Genomic DNA, 21107 nt, shown 5'->3' on the forward strand with positions numbered 1-21107 from the left:
TGCCTCAGAGATGAGGGTCATATAGCAGCCCAGAGGACATATCACAGGAAGAAACAGAATTGGGGCTGGGGAAAGAGGGGAAGGCTGGGCTCCTCCTTGGACTCTTCTGGGGGGAGAGGTCAAGAGCAGCACTCAAGTGAGGACAGAGAGGAGTGCAGGGAGCCTGGGTCAGGCCCCGGCTCAGCATCATCCAGCTCAGCCAGGCTGGACCCCACTCAGCTGCCTTCCCACCAGGATAGGCCCAGCCCCAACCCGGGCTACAAAGCGCTCCAAGCTCCACAGCCATTTCCCACGTTCAGTTTATTTTTATCCTTTAGTACAAAAGTTGCAGGCTGGCAGCCCCTGGAGCCAGTGCCCCCAGCCTTGCCCCAGCCCTGTAGGGCCCCTTGTCCCAGAAACACAGCCCACCCTGGGGTCCCTGCAGCCCCATTGCCTGGGACACAGCCAGCTGCTCAGGGAACAGGCAGTGGCAGGAGAAGACAGAGTCCTATGGAAGCAACGATGAGGTTGGGGATTTGCTCCCCACTAGCGCCACTGGCTTCTCCTCCGCTTCCAGCGGCAGGGCTCCGACTGAGCGCGTCGCCCCAGGCTCTCACCCACGTGCTCCAGGGACCTGCACAGAGCTGGGAACAGCCAGTGGGGAAAGTGGAACCGAACCAAGCAAAGGAAAGTGCAAACAGAGGAGGGGAGAGTGCCCAGGCCTTTACCTTCCCTCCACACCCCTCGCCCCAAGCTGCGGAGCTGTCCCCACACCAGTAGCAAGGAGCCAGGAATGCGGCTGCCCTGAGACCATGCCCAATTACTCACCACATTCGCTACAGGGAAAGGGGAATTAGGCTCCTTCATGGGGCGGCACAAGAGCCAGCCTTGGCTTGGACTGCGGTGCACAACGGTGGCAAAGCTGTACAGCCATACTCTGCCAGTCACCTCCAAACCATTAGGTTAAAATAATTTTTTAAAAAGGCTGAATAAATCAACATTGCAAATCATTAGTGCTCACAGAGACCCAGGACTGGGACAGGTAATGTGGGGAGCAACAGACTGGGAGCTTTGCAGCAAACACACCCAGGGTGTAGAGGGGGCCACCACCGTCTGACCAGCAGGGGCAGGGAGCCTGGGCACGCTGGGGGGACGGGGAGGACACAGACGTGAAGGTTTAGTTAAACACCAAACATGTGGAGAAGCCTCGTTAGCAGCTCCCTGTAGGGTACGCAGCCCTCCTGGACTGGAGCCTGACATTCCCGCCCTCCCCCGCCACCCCGACTCTGACACCCAATAGCCCAGGCTCAGGGCTTCGTGCTTCACAGCGCCTGCTGGGGGCCGGACAGTCAGTAGCTGCACTATGCAGACCAATGAAGGCACTAGCTAGGGCTGCACGCTGCAAAGCTACGGGCAAGCCAGCGTTCCCAAAGCCGAGGAGCAGGCTGGTGAGGCAGGCGCAGGCTGAGCCTCGCAGCCCCCAGGGCAGGAAGAACCAGCCCCACCAGCATCTCACCCCCCATCCAGGAAGCCGACAACTGATTGCTCGAGGCAGGGCTGGGACAGGCTCAACCCCACGAGGGAGGCGGCACCCTACCCTCCAGGCAACAAAGCCAGTCAGCCATGGGACAGGGCCGCAGCACCCACGAGTCACACGCGAAGCAGGGGGCAGCTTCCCTTGTCCTCTGCCCTGCAGAGCCTGCTGCGAAGTCCACAAGGTGCGGCCAGGCAGCAGCTGGGGACAGGACCCAACATCCAGTGGGACACAAATCTAAGCACTAAGCCAGAAATTATTGCAGGGGGAAGGGGAAGCTTCACAGTCCCAGACTCGCAAAAGAGTCCATAAAGGTGCCCAGAGATGCAGGCCCAGGAGCCTGCGGGGAGGCAGGGAAACAAAATCACCCAAGTCCCAATAATGCTCCACTGTGGAAGGTTAAGACCGTGCAACGAGGGCAGGGAGGGGGGGGAAATCGTGTCTGGGGACCCATGCCAGAGATGGGCTTTGCCGTGTGCCAACGACCTGAATCTTGCATTAAAAATGTGCAAAGAAGAGACGACATGGGGGAAGTCAGGGGCCGTGCCAGGGTCTCACGGAGCCAGGATTCAAGTGGCAACAGCAGAAGGCTCAAAATACCAGCCCAGGGGCAGGGTAAATCCCTCACCCCTGGCCCTGAAGGTTTATGAGATTGCGGAAGAGTTCACAGGACGTTGAGAGGCATAATACTGAAAGGGGGGACAGACGGACACGTGGCTCAGGGGCTCAGTGGAGGCGCCGGTCTCCAGAGGCTAACGCCGGCTCGGTCCCGCCAGCGCTGGGCTTGGCTATGAAATATCATCGAGGATTCCCACACAATCCTTCGCAGTCCAGTCCATTTCACACGGGGATTTTTCTTCTTCGCTTGTGTAACAGTCTGGGAAGAGCAGTGCCAATGCCGGGTAGCCCTCTGCCACTGGGGGAAGAAGACCTTCTTCCCTCGGCCAAGGCTCCAGGCCCCCGCTCTTGCCGTGACAGCCGTCGGAGGAAGGGGTGGGCGCGGGTGTCACATGATGCCGTTGGTGAGGTACTGGAAGCCATCATAGAGCTTGGTGGTGATGGAGCGCATGCTGCCGTCCACCATCTGCTCCACCAGCATCTGCAGCTGCTCCTCCGTCATGTTCATGTGGAAACGCTCCTTCAGGTTGCGGATGGTGCTGGAGCCATGGAAGCAGGGGAGCTGGGAACCTGGGGCAGGGCGATAGCTAAGTCATGGAGCGGCCAGACACACACGCATCACGACCCCCCCCAACCCTGGGCTCACCTATGCTGCAGACCCAACCCCGACTCTGGGCCACATCGTCAGGCAGCATCAACTGGCCTGACTTGAGCAACACTGACAAACAGACCTGTTAACCCCGGCTAGAGGCAGGCCCAGGGGTGCCCCCAAGCTCCCATGCAACAGATGACTTCCCTATGTGCAGTCTACCTGCTCCCCAACCCCCTAGACAGCCTGCGCTGCCATGAGGGCCTGGCTTTTCTCGCTGCCTCTAACACAGCCAATGCCAGCCCAGTAACAGACTAGTCCAGGCCTGGCCCCTGCTCTGGGACAACCAGTCCCTGCCAATGGTGTTTCTTGCACCCCAAGCCCCAGAGCCTGCAGCCGTGAAGCCTGGGTTTGGCAGGCTCTGCCTGCTGGGATGGGATAGCAGCACTGCTGTAGCAGCAACGGAGGCTGTGGTAGATTTCATAGACATTAGGGCTGGAAGGGACCTCGGAAGATCATCAAGTCCAGCCCCCTGCCCAAAGGGCAGGAAGTCAGCTGGGGTCATAAGATCCCAGCAAGATAAGCATCCAATTTACTCTTGAAGGTGTTCAATGCAGGTGCTTGAACAACCTCTGACAGCAGGCTGTTCCAAACCTTGGGGGCTCGGACAGTGAAGAAATTCTTCCTTATATCCAGCCTGAAACAGTCTTGCAGTAGTTTATAACTATTCGTCACTCACTCCTCTCCTGGTTCTCTTCATCAGAGGGGCTCAGGGCTGGGAGGTGCTAGTCCTCCCCTTACATTGACAGGCAAGCAGCCTGAATTAATGGGACACGTAGGTCTCTAATCCCCCCTGCAACCACTGGAAATTCACACCTGTGGCAACCCCCGCCTGCTCTGCACATGTTGGGAGGAGCTAGAAACAGAACCCTGACATCCTGACAGTCACCACTACCAAGAGCTTCCCCCTAGGCTTCCCACATAATCACGTGGTTGTAAAGAAGTGTCTAATGCTTCATGCAACAGACGCCCTGCCCTGCTCTCAGGGCCTGCAGATGAGATGTATTCTGAGCTGCAAGTTTCCACACGCAGTGTTTTATATTCACTTTCCAGCCAGGAGTGCTGGCCTGATGGCAGGAAAGCCGATATGCAGGGCAGGGTGCCAAGGGCCAGCAGCAGTGTCCTTTGCTCGGGTAGCTTTACTTCCACACAGCTTCACGTGTCCTGACCCCTTGCTGTCATGGGCAGGAGCTGGCTGTGGGTCAGGCTGAGCCATGGGGCCAGGCCATACCTTGCTGCATGATCTCCACGATCTGCACGACCTTGTCCATGTGCTTCCGGGCAGCGATAAGCCCCTGCAGCATCAGCATCTTGTAGTAGTTGAACATGTCCCCATCCAGGCCTCCCATTACCTGGAAAGCAGCCAAGGGGCAGGGCTGAGTACAGTTGGCAAGAACAGCAGGAACTGGGGGGGCAGCCACAGTGCCCCTCCACAGAGGGAATGTCACAAGCAGCTGCTAGGACCCAGCCTGGCCCTGACTGACAGCTGCCTCCAACTGTTGGGTGCATATAACCTGTACCCACGCCCTCCCTACAGCCTGAAGGGCCCTGGGCACAGAGTGCGTGCTTCTGTACAGCCGCTCATGCTAAAGTATTTGACAGTGTTGTAGCTAGAGAAGGTGGGGGGGGGCACAAGCACCAAGCAGTAACTATAGGGGGCCAAAGTGGAGGCAGGGGGTCACCCAGGGGCTCTTCTATCTGGCCACAGAGGCAGCAGGTCAAAGTCCTTCCAGCCTCATGCCCCTTCCCCTCCCCTCCCCACAAGGGCAGCAGCAATGGCATTAACCTTCTCAGGCAGCTGCTGAATAAAGTCTTTTAACAGCCAAGTTCCACATGCAAAGTCAGTGCTGATTGTGAGGGGGTTACTGCATACAGCTGTTGCAGCAACAGACACCTCTCCCGAGTACAACCCCTTTCCCCCCTGCTCTGTCCTGGGCACAGAAAGTTGGTGACACCTCCATGTCTCAATTTCCTGAGATAGGCAGGCACCAGCCCTCACCTCTCACAGCCCTCACAGCCAGAGACAGCAAAGGAAGAAGGAACCTATCCCCAATCCCACAGTGGGTGGGAACTAGGAGCCCTGGGTCACCATCCCCTACTATAACCACTAGGTCACCACTGCCTCCCTGAGCTAGGAAGCTTTCAGGCCTCCTGGTCCCTGCTCTGGGGCCACAGGCCCATGCAACTACCCTCCCTGCAGCAATGAGCAACTCACTCACATCAACAAACTCAGTGGTGAGCTTGAAGGCCGAGGTCTCAAAGCCAAGGTTCCTCGGTGAGCTGGAGAGGATGAACCCGAAATCGATGTGAATGATGTGCCCGTCTGCATCCAACAGTATGTTCCCGTTATGCCTTGGAGCAGGGAGACAGACAAAGAGAGGCCGTCAGCGAGCTTGGAGACATTCTCCCCACCTGGTGACGAGACCTGGGATCAAAGCTGCGAAAGGAGTTGCTTCCATGCACCCCCTGGCAAACCCGTAAGGCTGGAAGGCTCTGCCAGCCTTAGACAATGTTAGGAAAGGACGTACAGCCCACAGCATTGGTGGTCACAAACTCCCCCACACAAGACAAGCATGCCATCAGGTGCAGAGCACCCTCAATGCCAGGACTAACAGGAGCTTGGGTCAGACATCAACACCTGGCACTCAAAGCCATGGCCTGCTTTGTGCTGGCGACCACTATGTGCTGGCACCCACTATGTGTGAGGTCACTGCCTGGGAAGACCCCCAAGCAGCATCATGCTGCCAGCCCACAGGTCCATCGAGTTCAGAATCCTGCCTGTTGCAGCGGTAGAGCACATCTAGCCAGGGCCTGTCCAGGCTGAGCTGCGCCCTGTCCCCCTGCCTATGTGGCTTCTCAGGTCAGATAAGAAGCATGCCGGGCAGCGTTCAAGACTTGCTGCTTCCTTGGGGCAGGGGGGTTATAACAGCCCAAATGACTATGCAGGACATCACTGCTCTGATTCCTACTGCCAGCTGGCTTCAAAGCTGGGAACAAAGATTATGGTACCTTTTTGCATACAGTGTGTACCTTTCCCCACAAAAAAACCACACAAGTAGTGCAGCAAAAGTAGTTTCTGCCACCACAGCTCCACTGATGCTGCAACTACAAAACAAGGTCTTTTTTCCTTCGTTCTGCCTTTCAAAAACAAGGTGCTTATTATGTTCTGGGGTGCACTGCACATGAGAAAATATGGTATCACCCACAGCACATGCTCTGTGCTTGGACAGCAGCACATGGCCCGCACCTGTCTTTGACCTGGAGCAGGTAGCAGACCAGGCAGTAGCCGGCACAGCTCTGCACAAAGTTCCTCTGGGCGGTGAGGAATGCCTCTGTAGTGTAGTTGCCATGCTCCTGCAGGAAGTAGTCCAGCAGTGAGAGCTGGGACTGCTTCTTGACCTGGTGGATGGACACGGCGTTGACGACTGGCTCAATCATGCCACTGTCTGCAGAGATGACGAGGATTTTGTATGGCTTGATCCAGAGGGGCACACGCTCCTGCTCCCATATGGACTGCAAGAGGGAGAGAGAGAAGGGTGAAGCACCTGAGAGGCAGGCTGAGCCCCACAGCAGACAGCAGCTCCCTTCTGCGCTACCTGCAGCTGCTTGAGGACTTGGAATGCCAGCAACTCCTGCCGCAGGTCATCCCCACATTTCACAATCACGGAGAGAAGGCGCCAGTTGGGCAGGTGGCCATATGGGGAGCCTTCCCGGATCCGTCTGAGGGGAGAAGCAAGGATTAGCAGGGCTCCGTGGTGCCTCCACGGAGAGCCCAACACCATGGCACAGTGAAGAGACCTTGTGGTTTCTAGCCCTGTTGGAGGGTTTGACAGGATCCCTGCCTGGAAGCACAGAGGACTGGTTTGAGGGCCCTTTATCCCTGGGGTGTCAGCTTCAGGGATAAGGAACTTTATGCCTGGTACAGGGGCAGCTGCCTCTTAGGTCTGGATTCAGCTAAGTGCTTGCTTCAATGATTTGCTACAGATTGTGCCAAACTGAGACCCTGGCCTGCGAGAGCTGGGGGCAGGGAGGTTTCCTGCAGGTGGGCAATGTGCAGATGGAACCCCACCAGCAGCCGCAACGCTCAAGGAACATAGGAGAGGTCCCCACAGCAGAAAAATCAAGAGGGCTGGACAGAAAGAGCCACCCCACACACACACATCTGCTCATTCCACCTCCAAAACTAGGCCAATAAGACATTCCCCAAGCTCCCAGAACAGAAGCCCCCTCAAGTTAATGCATGGAGGATCCTCTACTTTGCAACACCAACCTAAGCACTGCCAGGGCTCAACCAAGACCATGCACTTGTGGACCGAGTAAGATTTCCCAGGCCTGGTGTTGGGATTTCAGTGCTGATTCATTACAGGGATGAACCCAGCGTCTACCTGTCCCCAGCCCCCTCCCTTTGTACCGGACTTTCTCCTGCCAGGGCTCCTTCAGGGCCACAGCAGAGGGGTCCTCTGGGTCTCTCTTGAACGCTGTGGGGGTGTGAGCAAGCTGCTCAGAGAGGCGCCGCCTGCAAAGAGACAGTGAGAATGAGAAGCTGCATCCTACACAGGACGCTTCACCCCAGAGCCCCCACACTCCCAGCAGGGACTGCTGCCTGCAAAGCGGAGACACTGAGCGGCTGCTTGAACAGTTTAAGGCAGAAAATGAAACCTGTGGTTTGTACTGGGAACTACAGAGGCTGGTTTGAGGCTGGCCAGCCTAACCCAGAGTGAGCACACTGTGACCATGCATAGGGATAGGGTGAGATTTGTGGTTGCCCCAAGTGAGCCCATGCTAGCAACAGAGCAGGGAAGGGAAAACCCTGTCCCACAGGGAAGACCTCACAGCTGGACACAGGGCCCAGCTGCAGGGAAGCCCAAGAAGATGGGCCACAGGGCTGCATCTCCTGAGATTGGGAGGTGGGGGGTGCTTTTTCTTGCCTTATTCTGCTCCTGTTACCCTCCTGCAAGAGATGTCACCCACCCCAGCACCAGCCCCCTGCTACCTGATATCTCCGGCAGCAATGAACACAGGCTCCTTGCTCTCCTGGCTGGTGATGCTGTCCACAGAGAACTGGGAGATATTGTCACAGCTGTTAGTGTGCATCTCTGGCAGCTGTGGAGGAGACACGGACTGCGTTACAGAGTGGAAAGCCTCATGCTCTCCCGCGGACAATGACAAGGTACTACATCACTCACTGCACAACCCAGAACAAAATTCAGTCATTATTAGGCCTGTTGCAAACAGGGAAGTATTCAATTTGGATTCGGCCAATTCGGAGGACAGTGATTTGATTTGGATCGCTGTCCTGAATCGATTCAGCCGAATCAGCTTTGGAAGATTGAGTGCTGATTCATAGAGATTCAGATTGGCCGGGGAGAGGCAGGTTCTCCTGTGGCTCCTCCAGCTATGCCTGCCTCTCCCCAGGCAGGGGGGAGCTGCGGTAGAAGCCCCCTGCCCCATCCCAGCCTAGTCCCAGCACTTAAAAAAAAAAAAAAAAACGCCACACCCATTACCTGCAGAAGTGGCAATTGGGGCCTCTGGACGCTTATGGCAGAGCCCCCCCACACAGTGCGGAGATCACCTTCCCAGCCTGGCACCCACACAGCAGCTGCCCCATGGCGCGGGTGCAGCACGACTCGGAAGGGTGCTGTGTGCTGTCTGGGAGCTGCAGCCCATGGGGCTGAGTGCTGCCAGGCTCTGGCTGACACGAGAAGCCACCCCAGCTCCCAGGCAAATCGAACTGGGGGCTGGGAGAGTTCAGGTCCCTGAACATTCCCCCAGTTTCCGGTTCAATTCCCCAGCTCCCTGATCTTTCCCCCAGCTCTCCGATTGCTACCCCCAGCTGTTCCCAGGCGGCACGGGCCCCTGGATGATGCGGGATGACAGCAGGCTGCCACTGCTGCTGCCTGCTGGTGATGGCAGTGGCTCTAGGTTATTTCCCCAGCTGGCAGCAGCAGCCTCCTGAAACCCCACGCGCAGATCTGGGGGCTGTGCCCCCCGGGAAGAGCTGGTGAATCAAACCGGGAGGTCCAGATGATGGGTAGAACCACCCCAGCTCCCAAACACCCCTGCTGCCAGAACCGGTGAGTGTGGGTTTTGGTTTTTTTTCCTTTTTAAGTGCCAGGAAGCTGGGGCTGGGCAGCACTGCCACTGGGGCTTCTCCCATGGCAGCTCCAGCTGTGCCTGCCTCTGCCCTGGCATGGGGAGCCACTGGGTCTCTGCCTTACTCCTGCTTGCCCAGCTGGCACCAGGGTGTGGTCGGCCACAATGCAGGCATGGTTCTTTCCGGGTGGCAGCAGGGCATAGCTCTCACTCCCAGTGCTGCTGCGTCCCCATCCCACCCTCCCCTCCCCCAAGTAACACACTCTACTTGCCCCAGTCAACCCCTCCCTCCCCCATGCCCCTTCCCCAACCGACTTACCAGCTGGAGGCAGCTGTCAGCTGCCTGTTTAGTCTATGGCTGAATCTCCGAAATTGACTGAATCTTTTTCTGAAGAGATTCAGATATTTCAAAAAGATTCAGAGCTTTTATTTGGTCTGAAGCTTCACACAGCCCTTGTCATTATAACATAGACAATCCTAGGACAGGGGTGGCTCAGGCCATGGGGAAGAGGGGACTATGGACAAACAGGCTGTAAAGAATGAGGATTTGCCCGTGTCCTGCAACCTCTTAACACCCATGAAGGGTAAACAGAGGCCAGCTTTTAAGGTCTTGCCCCAGGCAGAGATGGCCATGGACGGAATGCACTTAGCAGCACTCACTGTGCATTCACGGGCAGAAAGGACAAAGCTCCATGGCATCTCGCAGTGGGCAGGGGGAAGCTGGGAGGCAGGGTTTCATAGTAGTTAGGGGTCAGAAGGAAAAAAGGGACCTAAATAGACCATCTCTCCTAACTCCCCACCACTGGCAAGAGCACACGATGGGATCACACGACCCCAGGGTGATTTTGCAGACAAAGCTGCAGAGGCATCATGCAGAGGAAAGCCTGGTACAATCCCTTCCAGAGACTCCCCGGAGAAGGGACTGCCGAAACAGGAGGCCGCCAAGTACAGACTGCGGCCCCTCCAAACGCAGCTGGCTGTAAGGGAAGAGTTCGACAGCTAGGCATGTCTCCCCGCAGGGTTTCCAGGCTCAGCAATAGAGGACTAGGGCCTGGCCCCTGCTGCCTCACCTCTACCTGCAGGTCCCCGATGTCATCCACTGACCAGGCCTCATCGTCGTTGTCGTAGTTAGGAACAGTGGTGAAGCTGCTAGCTCTCTGCTCATGTGTGATGCCGCACTCAGGCAGGTTTTCCACGGACCGTGTGCTCCGGATCCGGTTCTCGGGGATTCGCGCTGGCACATTAGTGGTGTCAAAATTCTCACATTCAAGTACTTCCACGTAGATTAAATAGGGAGCCTGGGGGAGATGACAAAGGACGTCAGGGCACCAGGGACCAGGCGGCGTTCAGGTGGGAGTTGGGCCATTCACTTCTGGGCTTGCAGTGCTGCCTCTGACTGCAAACTCACCTCACTTGGCCCCACCTCAAAGACCCTCAGCACTAAATCAGCCCCCTGCTGCCTCCTGCCTTGTGCTTAAATCATGGAACAGTGCGGGAACAATTTTTTATCCAGTATTTGTACAGCACCTAGCACCAGGCTGCCTCAGTCTGTAGCCAGGGTGTCAGCCCTCCAGAGCACTTTATGGCAGGTTAGTTAGTCAGACTGAATTTGTGCTGTGTTTAAGAGTCCCGTTCAGCGCAGCACCCCCATCTCACTGCTCTCGCTGCAGCTGAACAAAGCGCATAGCACGCACGTTTTGGGTTCTGTTCCAATCAGAGGCAGAAAGGAGTCTGCACTCATTGGTACTGGTATCTGAAAGCCAGAGGGCCCAATAAAATAATCCCATCCATGCAAATTAGCCTAGTAGCAAAGACAGACAGTCGGGGCTGTCTGCAGCTTGTCTAGCACTAATCCTCTAATGGCTCAAGAGGATAGAGGTTCCCCTCCCTGGGCCACTTTTACCTTGTCCTTGGAGTTCAGCACCACAGCCTGGGTGTGGGGCACCCGCACGACGTGGTGGTCGAAGCCAGCCGTGGGCAGCCAGACGCGTGCTGGCAGCTTATGGTTCAGCAGCGACAGCTCTGAGATGAGGCGCTGAGTCTTCTGCTCTTTGGTCGGCAAAGTGGCCAGTCTCTTCCCAATGGCCATCAGGGATTTGATGAATTCCCTCTCGGGGGCGAGTCTGACGGGCTGCGGAATTTGTGGGGAGGGAGAACAGAGTTGTGAAGCACCAGCTGCATTTCAGGTTATTTGTCCTTCTGCGATGAGGACCCCCGGCCTACAGAAGGGAGGCTTCCCTCACTTCTCGCCACCCAATACCTTCCCTGTTCCGACCATATGCAAGGACATCTGGAACAGATGGACCCCCTCCCCCCAGCAGGATTTCCCTTCCTTAACTGAACACAACACCCTCCCCAAAAACCTCCTGCTCCCTTTAACTGGCCCTTTGCACCCAGAAGGAACCATCTCCTGCTCATTAATTCTTAGCAATGCCATTGCCTGGCACAGATGGCCAGCAGAGGGAGTGCATGTCCTTTCCCCAACTCTACCAGGCCTAGAGCTCCTCCGGATTTTTAATTCTGGCTCCGGGGAGCATTCCTCCATCAGACCATTGCAGCGATAACAAGTCTCTGGCCCATCTCCTTCAGCTAGTGACCTCTTTGGGAAGGTGCCTTCTGTTTCTCACAGGTGAAGCCCTGAGCAACTGGACTTGGACTAGCCAAGGGCACAAGCCCAGGATCGGATTCTGCCATGAGAGACGTGGAATTCAGCAGCTGCAGAGTGCCCCCATCACCAAGTCATGCTGGAAATGCACATGCAGAAGCAAGCAACTTAGGAAAGAGAGGAAGCGAAGCTAAAACTGTGTGATGGCACCATTTAGAGCCAGGGAAGCCCAAGGGAGGTGGTAAGAGAAACCAAAAGGAAGAGTAACCGTATGTAGTAACCCACATGTCCTCCTGTGTCTGTAGTCTGCACTAAAAACACTTTCAGGCTTCAACAGGTGTTGATCTTTGCTCTAGGAAGATCACCCATCGGTGTTTGCCCTCCTGATGCCAACGGCTTCCCTACAGCACACTGTGCCAGCCAACATGGCATGTATGTCTTTAGGACAGGAACACCCCAGCCAGCAAGATCGATCCCAGGCTCCAGGCAGCGGACATCAGGCCCTCGCACAGATGCATCCAACCCATGCCCTAGTAGGCCTGGCCCTTAAATGCACCCACAGCAGAGCAATCGTGTCTGCACAGACCCATCTTCCCCCACCAAACCTGCCTTTCTACCTCATCCTCTCACCATTGACAGCCGTCCCAATGTATTGCTACATTTGCTGCAAGGAGAGCCAACATAGGGGGAATTGTTTTTGTTTTTTTGTTTTCTAAAGTGCGCTATCCCTTCTGATCTAGGCCCATCCCATCTTCTACCCAGAATCCTCTGGGCTGCATAAGCCAGGACTACTACTAATTCCTCCCCACAAATTTTGGGCCAACCTGTGTTGGCCAGCACGTGCAAGCCACCATTTTACCTAACACCACCATGGAGCTTTTCTTGTGTTGCACACGCCAGAGATTCATAGTCAAAACCCAGATGCTTCAGCAGTTGCTTATGGCCATGTCCCACAACGCAATGCACAACTGAAAACCCAGAGACACACGTACCTAGAGCAAAACCCAGCCCTGTGGCGAGGGGCTGGAGCTACCCCCAATCCCCAGGATGAGGCCGATCGTAGCAGCTGCAGCATCGGAGGACTTGGCATCATGAGCATACAGGGCACTGCCCAAACATGAAAACCAGCCATCCCAGTCCCTTGGTCCAGTAAGAAAACACCTCTCCCCCTTTCTACCCTCTGCCTCAAAGCTTTTTCCAGAGCAACATCATCCTGATTTTAAAGGGAAGCAAGCCAAAAGGAAAAGGGAAGCAAGTAGCCCACGGCTACTGTCAGCAACAGGAACAGAAACTCAGCAGCTCTGGGCTCTCCCTCCCGTCTCATTAGGCATTTCCTGGAAATTAATTGTGTGGATCAGAGATCTTTAGAGGCACTTTGGCCCTTGAGCCCTTCCACCAAGTCATGAGCTGCCAGGAAATGGCCTTCCTATTGGCTATTATTGCTAGGTCCTGAGCGCAAAGACTTCTTTGTTCTTACTTTGTTCTTCCCCAGGGGTGTCAAGTATGGAAAGTTCATCACCCCCTCATCCTGTTACGGAGAGGGAGCTTCAGGAAACGTGCAATGCAGCTGGGTTAGTCATCACTTACTCTGGATGGGGCTGCCAGCAATCGGGCCACGTCTCTAGCACGAACACCGAGAGGCAGGAAAAAAAAAAAAATCCACCCGGCCAAGTCAAACCAATGTACAGCTGCGTTCCAACATGAACAAGCTTGCAGGAGGTTTATCCCAGGGTGGATCATTCATGTGAAGCCTCCGAGGTCAAGCAGAGAGAAGCAAGTGGCACTTCATTCCTCCCCTGAAGGCTGTTGGCCTCGTTAAGGACCACAGATGTGCTCTCCAGGCCAACTTAAAACAGTCATCCTAATTAGGGAAGGGCAAGAGGCTCCCTCCTTAGGCTCAGGGAGGTCTCCTGGGTCAGGTTTGTGTTTAAATCCAACTGTAGCAAGATCACACAGGGCTCGTCCCAGCTGTAAACTCTGACAGCTGCGTGCAACGTGGACAGATCCGCACCCAGGTCTTTCCCATTGGTGATTTCAAGTCAGATGTACTTAGTCTGACATGTCAGAGCCCATGTGGTGCTCATCCCTGGTCAGAAAGCATCTCTGGATGCTCAAGCCCTGCCCTCCTTTTCCAACCCTCTTCTGTTTCTTCCAGCCAAACTCCACTGATTCTGCTTGCAGGGATCCCTGGCTGCCTTTATCACCCTCCCACAAAGCTGAAGTCTCACCTAAGACATCACTTTGCTATGGACCAACCCAGTGCTTCCACCTCTTCCTTGGAGAGCCATCTCCTTCAGCTTCCCATTACCTTCTGTGCTCATATCTAGGCGTTTGAAAGTGCGGGGGTCTTAAAAAAAAGCCACCTCCACTGTGCTCTGGCAAGCTGAATCCCAGCACTGTCCCATCAAGGCCTTCCTAGCTCTGCCCGAGTCCGTTGTCACACGAACCACTGGGGCTGGTGAAGCCTGAAAGAAGAGATCTCTCCTCTGCGAGAAGGCAGGCAGAAGGCAGCCACTACGTGAAGTCCCTTCAGAGTACAGAACAAGCACTGAAAAGCTGAGCGGATCTCACAAGCTCATGGCATCAGACCCAAGTGCAGTTACAGATATGAAAGCAGCATCACCATGGCTGTAAAACACAACACTCCTGAGACGGCTTTCAGATCCTCGGATAAGCTCTCTCAAATATCACATCTCACAGATGCTCTGCAAAGCAGACAGGTGCAATTCCCCTCTCTCTGAGAACGTGAAGAACAGAAAAATTAGCAACTTACCCAACATCTTGCAGTAATTGGGAAAAGCAGCCAGGAACCTTAGCTCCCAATCTCTGCAGCTCTAAGCAGAAGTCTCTCCTCGACAAGAGCCCCCCGGCACCTTTAGGCTTGTACATTAATAATGGCTGGATCAACCAATGTTTGCCAACCCAGTTCAGAAAGCTGCTTCTACATGAGTTTTGGGAGAAGAGCACCGAGAGAACGAAATGTTCAAGGTCTCGATGGCTGTCGTTCTCTTACCGTGTCTCACTGAATGTGCAGAGAAAGGCCTAAAGCGCAAGTGAACTGCAAAGCTGCTCAGAGGAGCAAGATAAAGCCAGATACATCCCAAACACCTCATTGACAACCCAAGAGGGCAATATGACACATGCTATTTGAGGGAAGGAGGAGGAAGTGCGAGACACTGACCATGGCTACGTTACACAAACCCTGCTGGTCTGGATTTTGGAGCATGGACTACAATCAATCAATCAATCACGCACCACGCAGGAAAGCCGATTAGGACTCCCAGACTGAACACGCGCAGTTAGGAACAATGGTACAACGGATCAAGAGAGGCTAGAGATTAAGATGAAAAAGGCTTCATTTCAAATGAAAGAAAACAGTGATCAAAAGAACAAAATTTCAACCGAAAGGAAAACGGATTTTTGTGGGGAAAAGAAGCAAATTAAAATCCCATCTGGCAGGCGGCTTGGGAGTGAACTCAAGGAAACAGCAGTTCCTCTTTTGTTTGCATCAAGGGAGCATAATTCAGCCCGAGCAGCTGTGTTATTCACCTGCCACCATGCTTCTTGTTTCAATGGAGCTGCTCCCCTCTCCACAGCTGGCTCTTTGTGGACGAGTTACCACGTCCCATTTACAAGCCCCTCACCGTTTGCTACTTCACATCGGCCAAAACTGTGGAAGCAAACTGCCCAAAGCTCTGATGGTGCGAGGTGGGGTCTGCGGCAGGCCACGGAGAAGCATGGAAGGGACAGAGGCTGTGCTAGCATTGCAATTGAATAGTTACCCAGACCATTTCAGGGCCGTTGATTCTGTGCAGGATAGGAGAGCAGAAGTAAACCGCTACGGTTCACAAGGGCTCAGCCAAAGAGCATGCGCCGGGGTAAAAGGCTAGCAGAGGGAAGCTTGCTCTGCTTAAGGCAATATGGTGGCACAATGGAGTGGTTTAATCCCAGAGCTGTTTACAGAGCGTTTGGCAGGTGACTGGAGTTTAGTCAAAGTATTTCATGACAGAGGAAATGCTGCTGTGAAATCAGGAAGCCAGGCAGCCCAGTCGCTAGAACAAAACCAGCCACTTACGGAACAGAATGATTTATCAAGACTTTCCGTACTCGATGAGAGGTCCTGGGAAATGGATGGAAAGGGTTTCAAACAAAAAGAAGGAGAAAGAGGAAGGAAGGGAGAAAAGGCAAGAGTTTAGCTCCACGTTTCAGACCATTTTTCATTTTCTTTAAAAAAAAAAAAATCACATTTGCTAACCATGACCAGAATTTGCAATTTCCTAGTGAAGAGAATCATGCGTGTGCTCAAGTCCCCATGAATCTACAGCGATGAAGGCTCAGGGGACCTGGGAAGTGACAGCTTGGATCTCAAGTCTGTACCTGCAAGGCCAGAGCACTTTGCACCTGCTTTTCAGACCCTACCCAGAGGTGCTTACAAAACACGTCAGACTTAATTATTTGTTACAACACATAACCAGGGACAGATGTTCCCATATTTCCATCTTTCCAAAATACCTCTCATCCCGCAGAACCGTCATTCAGCAGCAGCTCAGCTCAGCAAACCAGACTGGGGCTGCTGGAAATGAACCACGCAAGTCCAACCCGATGGCTGCCGTTCAAAATGGTGCTTGCATCTCAGGTCCAGGCGCTGGTGGCAACCCCATGGGTCCTGTCTGCCCAGCCCCATGCAGCAAGCAGTTCAAACCCTCCCTCAGGCCTGGACCCTCCTTCATTTAAGGACTTCTCCTTGGCCAGACTTTTCCACCAGAGAATCCTCCTTGTGGTACTTTCTCCCAGAGTCAGGCTAGGAGAGCCAGCAATTAAACTATTTCCATAATAAAGCTGACAAGGCAGTTGTAAGCAGAAGACAAGCAGCGGATTCACCAGGCAATCAGTGAATCACCTCTGTACTGGCAGGGGCCCTCACACAAACCATTAAAATCAGGCTTCGCTGCGGGAAACCGAGACAAATCGCATGCAACTCCTCTAATGGTTACTCTAGATCTTGGCACAAATCATTCCCACAGCCTTGGCTTAACATTTGTTCCTGGATTCCTCCTACCCATCACACCCAGACTTATCTCAGAGCTGCATCCTGCGGTCTCTCTGGGTTTTCTGTCACTGTAATTCCCCAACAGCAAAAAGCAAAGAGGAAGCTGCAAGGACATCAAACCAAAAAGTGCTGATAGACACCATCAGCCTGTTCCCCACTCGGTGCCAAGGGAACAGAAACCGAGGCTGGAAAACATGTCTGCTCAGAGCAGGGATGCTCTAGGCATGTGGGTGCCTCTGGTCACTGAATGGAAAGTGCCCATTTTCTCCCACTTGGCACAGAACAAAAAAAAAATCCGTCTAGATCCCCCCTTGGGCCCGACCCAGCTGCCAGTTACAGTGCCCCCAAGGCTGCCTTGCACTTTGCAAAAATCCTAAGAGTCTCTAGGACATCTCCAAATGAGATGGAGGAGCTCGTTATAAACCTAACTGGCCTACATATGCCGAACTTCCCTCTCTATCAGGGTAGGCAGCTGCAACTGGCCCGCAGGCTCCTAGAAGCCAATGGCATGCTCTTCGAGAGCCCAAAGCCAAGGCAGCCCTTGCCCTCCACTCCCATTTCTGCGGCAGAACTAATGTATATACACACCGTACACTGTAGGCCAACCCAACAGTTTCAGCTGGTTTACTAAGCAGGATGCCATCCCTCCACAATCAGCACAGGCTACCTGGGGACTTCTGGACTGAACTCAAGGCACTGGCTTTGTGCCCCGTGGCTTCAAGATCTTCCAAATGTCAGTGCTGCCAGAGGAGCCATCAGCAGAGCTGGCTGCCCTCCATTAGAAAGAGATGGGGAACCAGCAGTGGGGCACCTTCCATGGAGTGAACGTGAAGATGCGGATGCTATGGGGAAGGATCTGGCTAGCCGTATCGAAAGGCACGGATGCAGCAGGGCAAGCGGGTGCCCAATGGCAGGAGGATCCTGCTACCAAAGGATTTATTTCTGGAACAGTGGCCAAGATGCCTGGACTTCTGGCTGGGAAGCGCTAATGATGATCTAAATCCAAAGCAACAACCACAAACTCCTTTTGGCAAAACACTCCCCTTTTGTTCCGCGTCTGGCTGTTCTGACACGCATTCAAGTCCAAAGAACAAAACCAGCGTTTTTGCAGCGCCTCACTTAAAATCCATTATTTTCATCCAGAAAGAGATGATAATGGAGCTCCCTACCCTGGAGGCTGGCATGTAATTGGGTTTTAGAATTAGTTTCCCAGAGAGAAACAAAACAGACCTGTTTTTAGCATGTTAATTACAGGGATATGCTAATTCCACAAGGCTTAATCTTCCTATAAGAAATAATCGCATTTAAATTAATAGCTTCCTCATGACCACATTAAGAACTCTGATGATACCTCGGGAGGTGGTTTACTCCTTTTTTGTTCTTAGCGGGAGGCTCATCGAGGAACAAATGACTGGCTTTCTAACCAAGGAAATGACACTCAAGATAGGCAAACAGCATAGGTATAAATATTCATGACAGATGTGCACACAATGATGTTGCCTTTTCCACTTGGTCGTTACCAGCGGTTTCCACGGGACAAAGATTTCCTTGCCCCTCTCCCTTCCAGAGATCCCACAGGAATTATTTTGATGTTTCTCAATTCCTCATAGAGACTCCACCTGAGGGGGAAGCTAAGTGGATGAGGTGGGAGGCAGCAGGCTCTTGCTTGAATTGCTCTTTTGTAACAGACACAGGAAGGCTTGTGATGGGGTCTGATACCATTGAATGCACTGTTATGTTTTGCCTCTTGGTCACAAATTTGATGCAGGCTAAGTCGGCAGAAGCCAAGAGTGGTCACCACATAACATCCTATTTTGGTAGGGTGTAAGAGGTGAGGCTGTCCCATCTCAGCCAAGACATCGAAAGTCCACATTAACAAGCCTTCACAAGTGACACTAAGTAGCCTTTTATCTCAGCGGGCCCAAGGGCCAGGACAGGCTCTCCTCTCTCCCAGCCAGCTTCCTGCTCCAGGGGGGCGGAGGAGAAACATCCTGCTCTGTACGTGAGGATTCAACGCAGGCTTTAGGAGAGTTGCAAGTCTGTCCCGGCTACACACACACTGCACTGGCTTATGCTAAACCTACCAACCTGTTCGGCAGATGTGCCACAAAATAGCCTGGCACCCTATCCAAATGCCACTTCCCTGGCCCAATCTACTGCTCTGCTTTCTGCTCCCTGTTCTGTGCTCCACATCTGACCTGCTGCTCTGCTTCCTGCCTTATCTGCTTCTGGGTGCCTGTCCTCTCCCCCATATTGCATGCCACACAGAGAAGCCGCCCATGCCACTTGTGGAACACGTGCAGTGGACCAGCCACTCCCGAGTTAACCAGAGACCTGCTCGATTAAACAAACTCCATGGTGGACACACATCCACACTTGGATCGCTTTGGTTTAGCTGGCATCAATCCATCAGCTTATGTCACTTCAGCTCATCCCAGTGCATTTCAGACCATTCAAAGCTGCACCAGCTCAATTGCAGTATTGAAGTCATAAAATCATAGAAAGTGAGGGCTGAAAAGGGCCTCCATAAATAATCTAGTCCAACCCCCCCTGCTCAAGGCAGGGCCATCTCCAATTAGATCATCCCAGCCAAGGCTTTGTCTATCCAGGTCTTAACTTCTGAGTAGCCTGTTCCAGTGTTTTACTATCTTGTGAGAAAGTTTTACTTTACAGCTAACTTCAACTTCCCCTGCTGCAACTGGAGCCCATTGCTCCTTGTCTATCATTGCCACCGCTGAGAACAGCCCGGCTCCATCCTCTTTGTAACCCCCTGCAGGGAATTGAAGGCTGCTATTAAATCCCCACTCAGTCTTCTCTTCTCAGAAAAGTACTTGAGCAATTCATCCACCGCAAAGAACTCGAGAAAGCCCACAACAGTTCACAAGGTTTTTAAACACCGTTTGTTCCTGTTTAAAAATCACTGGGTTACCTTGTGAATCATGTTTACACACCTAACAGTGCTAACCTTATGTGGCACCCTTGAATGGACCCCAGGGTGCCAACACACCTTGGTTGAGAATCACTGCCCCAGAAAAACACACCACAAAGAAGTCATCTCACCTGCAAGGGGTCTCCCTTGCTCCAATGACGCCACTTAAGGCGCATCACCTCTGCAGCACACAACCTGGCATGGGAAGAGGTCTTTATTCTCCAATTGTGGGAAGGTAGAGCTTGCTTGCTGTCTTTCGAGTTACAAAGCCAGGAGTCCAATAAATCCTCCTACATGGAACAAAGCCACCTGGCTGCAGCTCTGATGCACGACAGGCCAGCTGACCTGGGCCCCTGCCCTCCATCCAAGAGCTAATCCGTGAAATATTGGGGTGCGAGACCTCAGACCTTGGGATCTAGTTAGCAGCGCTGTCCATCTTTGTGCCTGTAACTTCTTGCATACAAAGATGAATGTAAGAACTGCCATTTACTGGGTCAAACTGTAGATCCAGCAGATGCTGAAACGGGAGAGTAAACTGGGTCTAACCCGGGGTCTTCCCTCCACTGTTCCTCTCCCCCTTGGAGCCTCCAGCATTTAAGGTCTAGGATATTCTGCTTCAAAGGCTGTCCAGTCTCAGTTGCAGAGCAGTCTCAGGTGCTTCAGAGGCTGAACTCCCCTCAGGTGCACAGCATAATACTTACTTCAGAAACCTGGCATCAGATTCCAGCTTTCCTTTACTAGCCAAATAGCATAGCAGGGAGAGTCCTTCCTTCTGCATCCCAGGTGCTTGGTCACCACTACAAGCTGCTGCTCTTGCCTGTGTGTGATCTAAAATGCTACAACACAGCAGGATGCAACTGAGGCACTGTGCACAGATTAATTAGCTGGGTTACCTTACCCGAATGGTGTCTTTCAATGCAAAGCTACCGCATTATTACAAACTAGCAACCACTGATTGTTTGAGTTAAATTAAAACCTCCGTCAGGTAGGAATTGATAGGCTTAGTACGCTTATCTGCAGTTGCTGTTGTCAGGAGGAAATTCCCTGCCATGCAGAACTTGAGAGGGGTTATTAGTGATGCAGTAGCTTTGTCCTGGCTCTCCTCTGAGAGGTTTCATTCTCAAAAATCTGGAATGAATGCAGGATGTGCGCAGGTTTCTTGGTTTTTCACAGAATCATAGAAAGTGAGGGTTGGAAGGGATCTTGGGAGGTCACATCTAGTCTAACCCTCTGCTCCAAACAGGACCAGCCCCAACTACATCATCCCAGCCAAGGCCTTGTCCAGCCAGGTCTAAAAGCCCTACAAGGATGGAGAGTCCACAACCCCTCTGGGTAACCTGCTCCACACATGGAGGGTAGTAAAACACTGGAAGTTCTTCCCAATATCTAACTTCAACTTCCCTTGCTGCAACTGGAGCCCATTGCTCCTTGTTCTGTCATTTGCCACCACCAAGAACAGTCCAGGCTCCATCCTTTTTCCAACCATCCTGCAGGGAGTTGAAGGCTGCTATTAAATCCCCCCTCAGTCTTCTCTTCTGCAGACTAAATGAGCCCAGCTCTCTCAGCCTCTTCTCTGAAGTCCTGTTTCCCAGCCCCGGAACCATTTTCACTGCCCTCCTCTGGACTCTCTCCAATTTGCCTATATCCTTT

The 21107-nt window shown here is 53.4% G+C and overlaps 1 protein-coding gene across 3 annotated transcripts in view; it reads right to left on the reverse strand.

Moving 5' to 3' along the window:
* Window positions 1–945: 945 nt before the first annotated feature.
* Window positions 946–21107, reverse strand: part of PI4KB (phosphatidylinositol 4-kinase beta) — a 47639-nt gene continuing 27477 nt past the window's right edge. For 2 of the 3 annotated variants that reach the window (XM_019556930.1, XM_019556933.1), the window contains 9 exons: window positions 10777–11004; window positions 9944–10171; window positions 7774–7883; window positions 7192–7296; window positions 6377–6500; window positions 6028–6293; window positions 5000–5132; window positions 4012–4132; window positions 946–2701 (listed from right to left, as the gene is read on the reverse strand). In XM_019556930.1, the coding sequence (XP_019412475.1) occupies window positions 2520–2701; window positions 4012–4132; window positions 5000–5132; window positions 6028–6293; window positions 6377–6500; window positions 7192–7296; window positions 7774–7883; window positions 9944–10171; window positions 10777–11004 (1497 nt within the window). In that variant the 3' untranslated portion in view covers window positions 946–2519. Of the gene's footprint in view, window positions 2702–4011; window positions 4133–4999; window positions 5133–6027; window positions 6294–6376; window positions 6501–7191; window positions 7297–7773; window positions 7884–9943; window positions 10172–10776; window positions 11005–15553; window positions 15599–21107 lie in introns of all 3 variants that reach the window. The other variant, XM_019556929.1, reaches the window with a different exon arrangement.

This window comes from Crocodylus porosus, unplaced genomic scaffold (genome assembly GCF_001723895.1).
Source record: "Crocodylus porosus isolate Cpor-Errol unplaced genomic scaffold, CroPor_comp1, whole genome shotgun sequence".
NCBI classification, from domain to species: Eukaryota; Metazoa; Chordata; order Crocodylia; family Crocodylidae; genus Crocodylus; species Crocodylus porosus.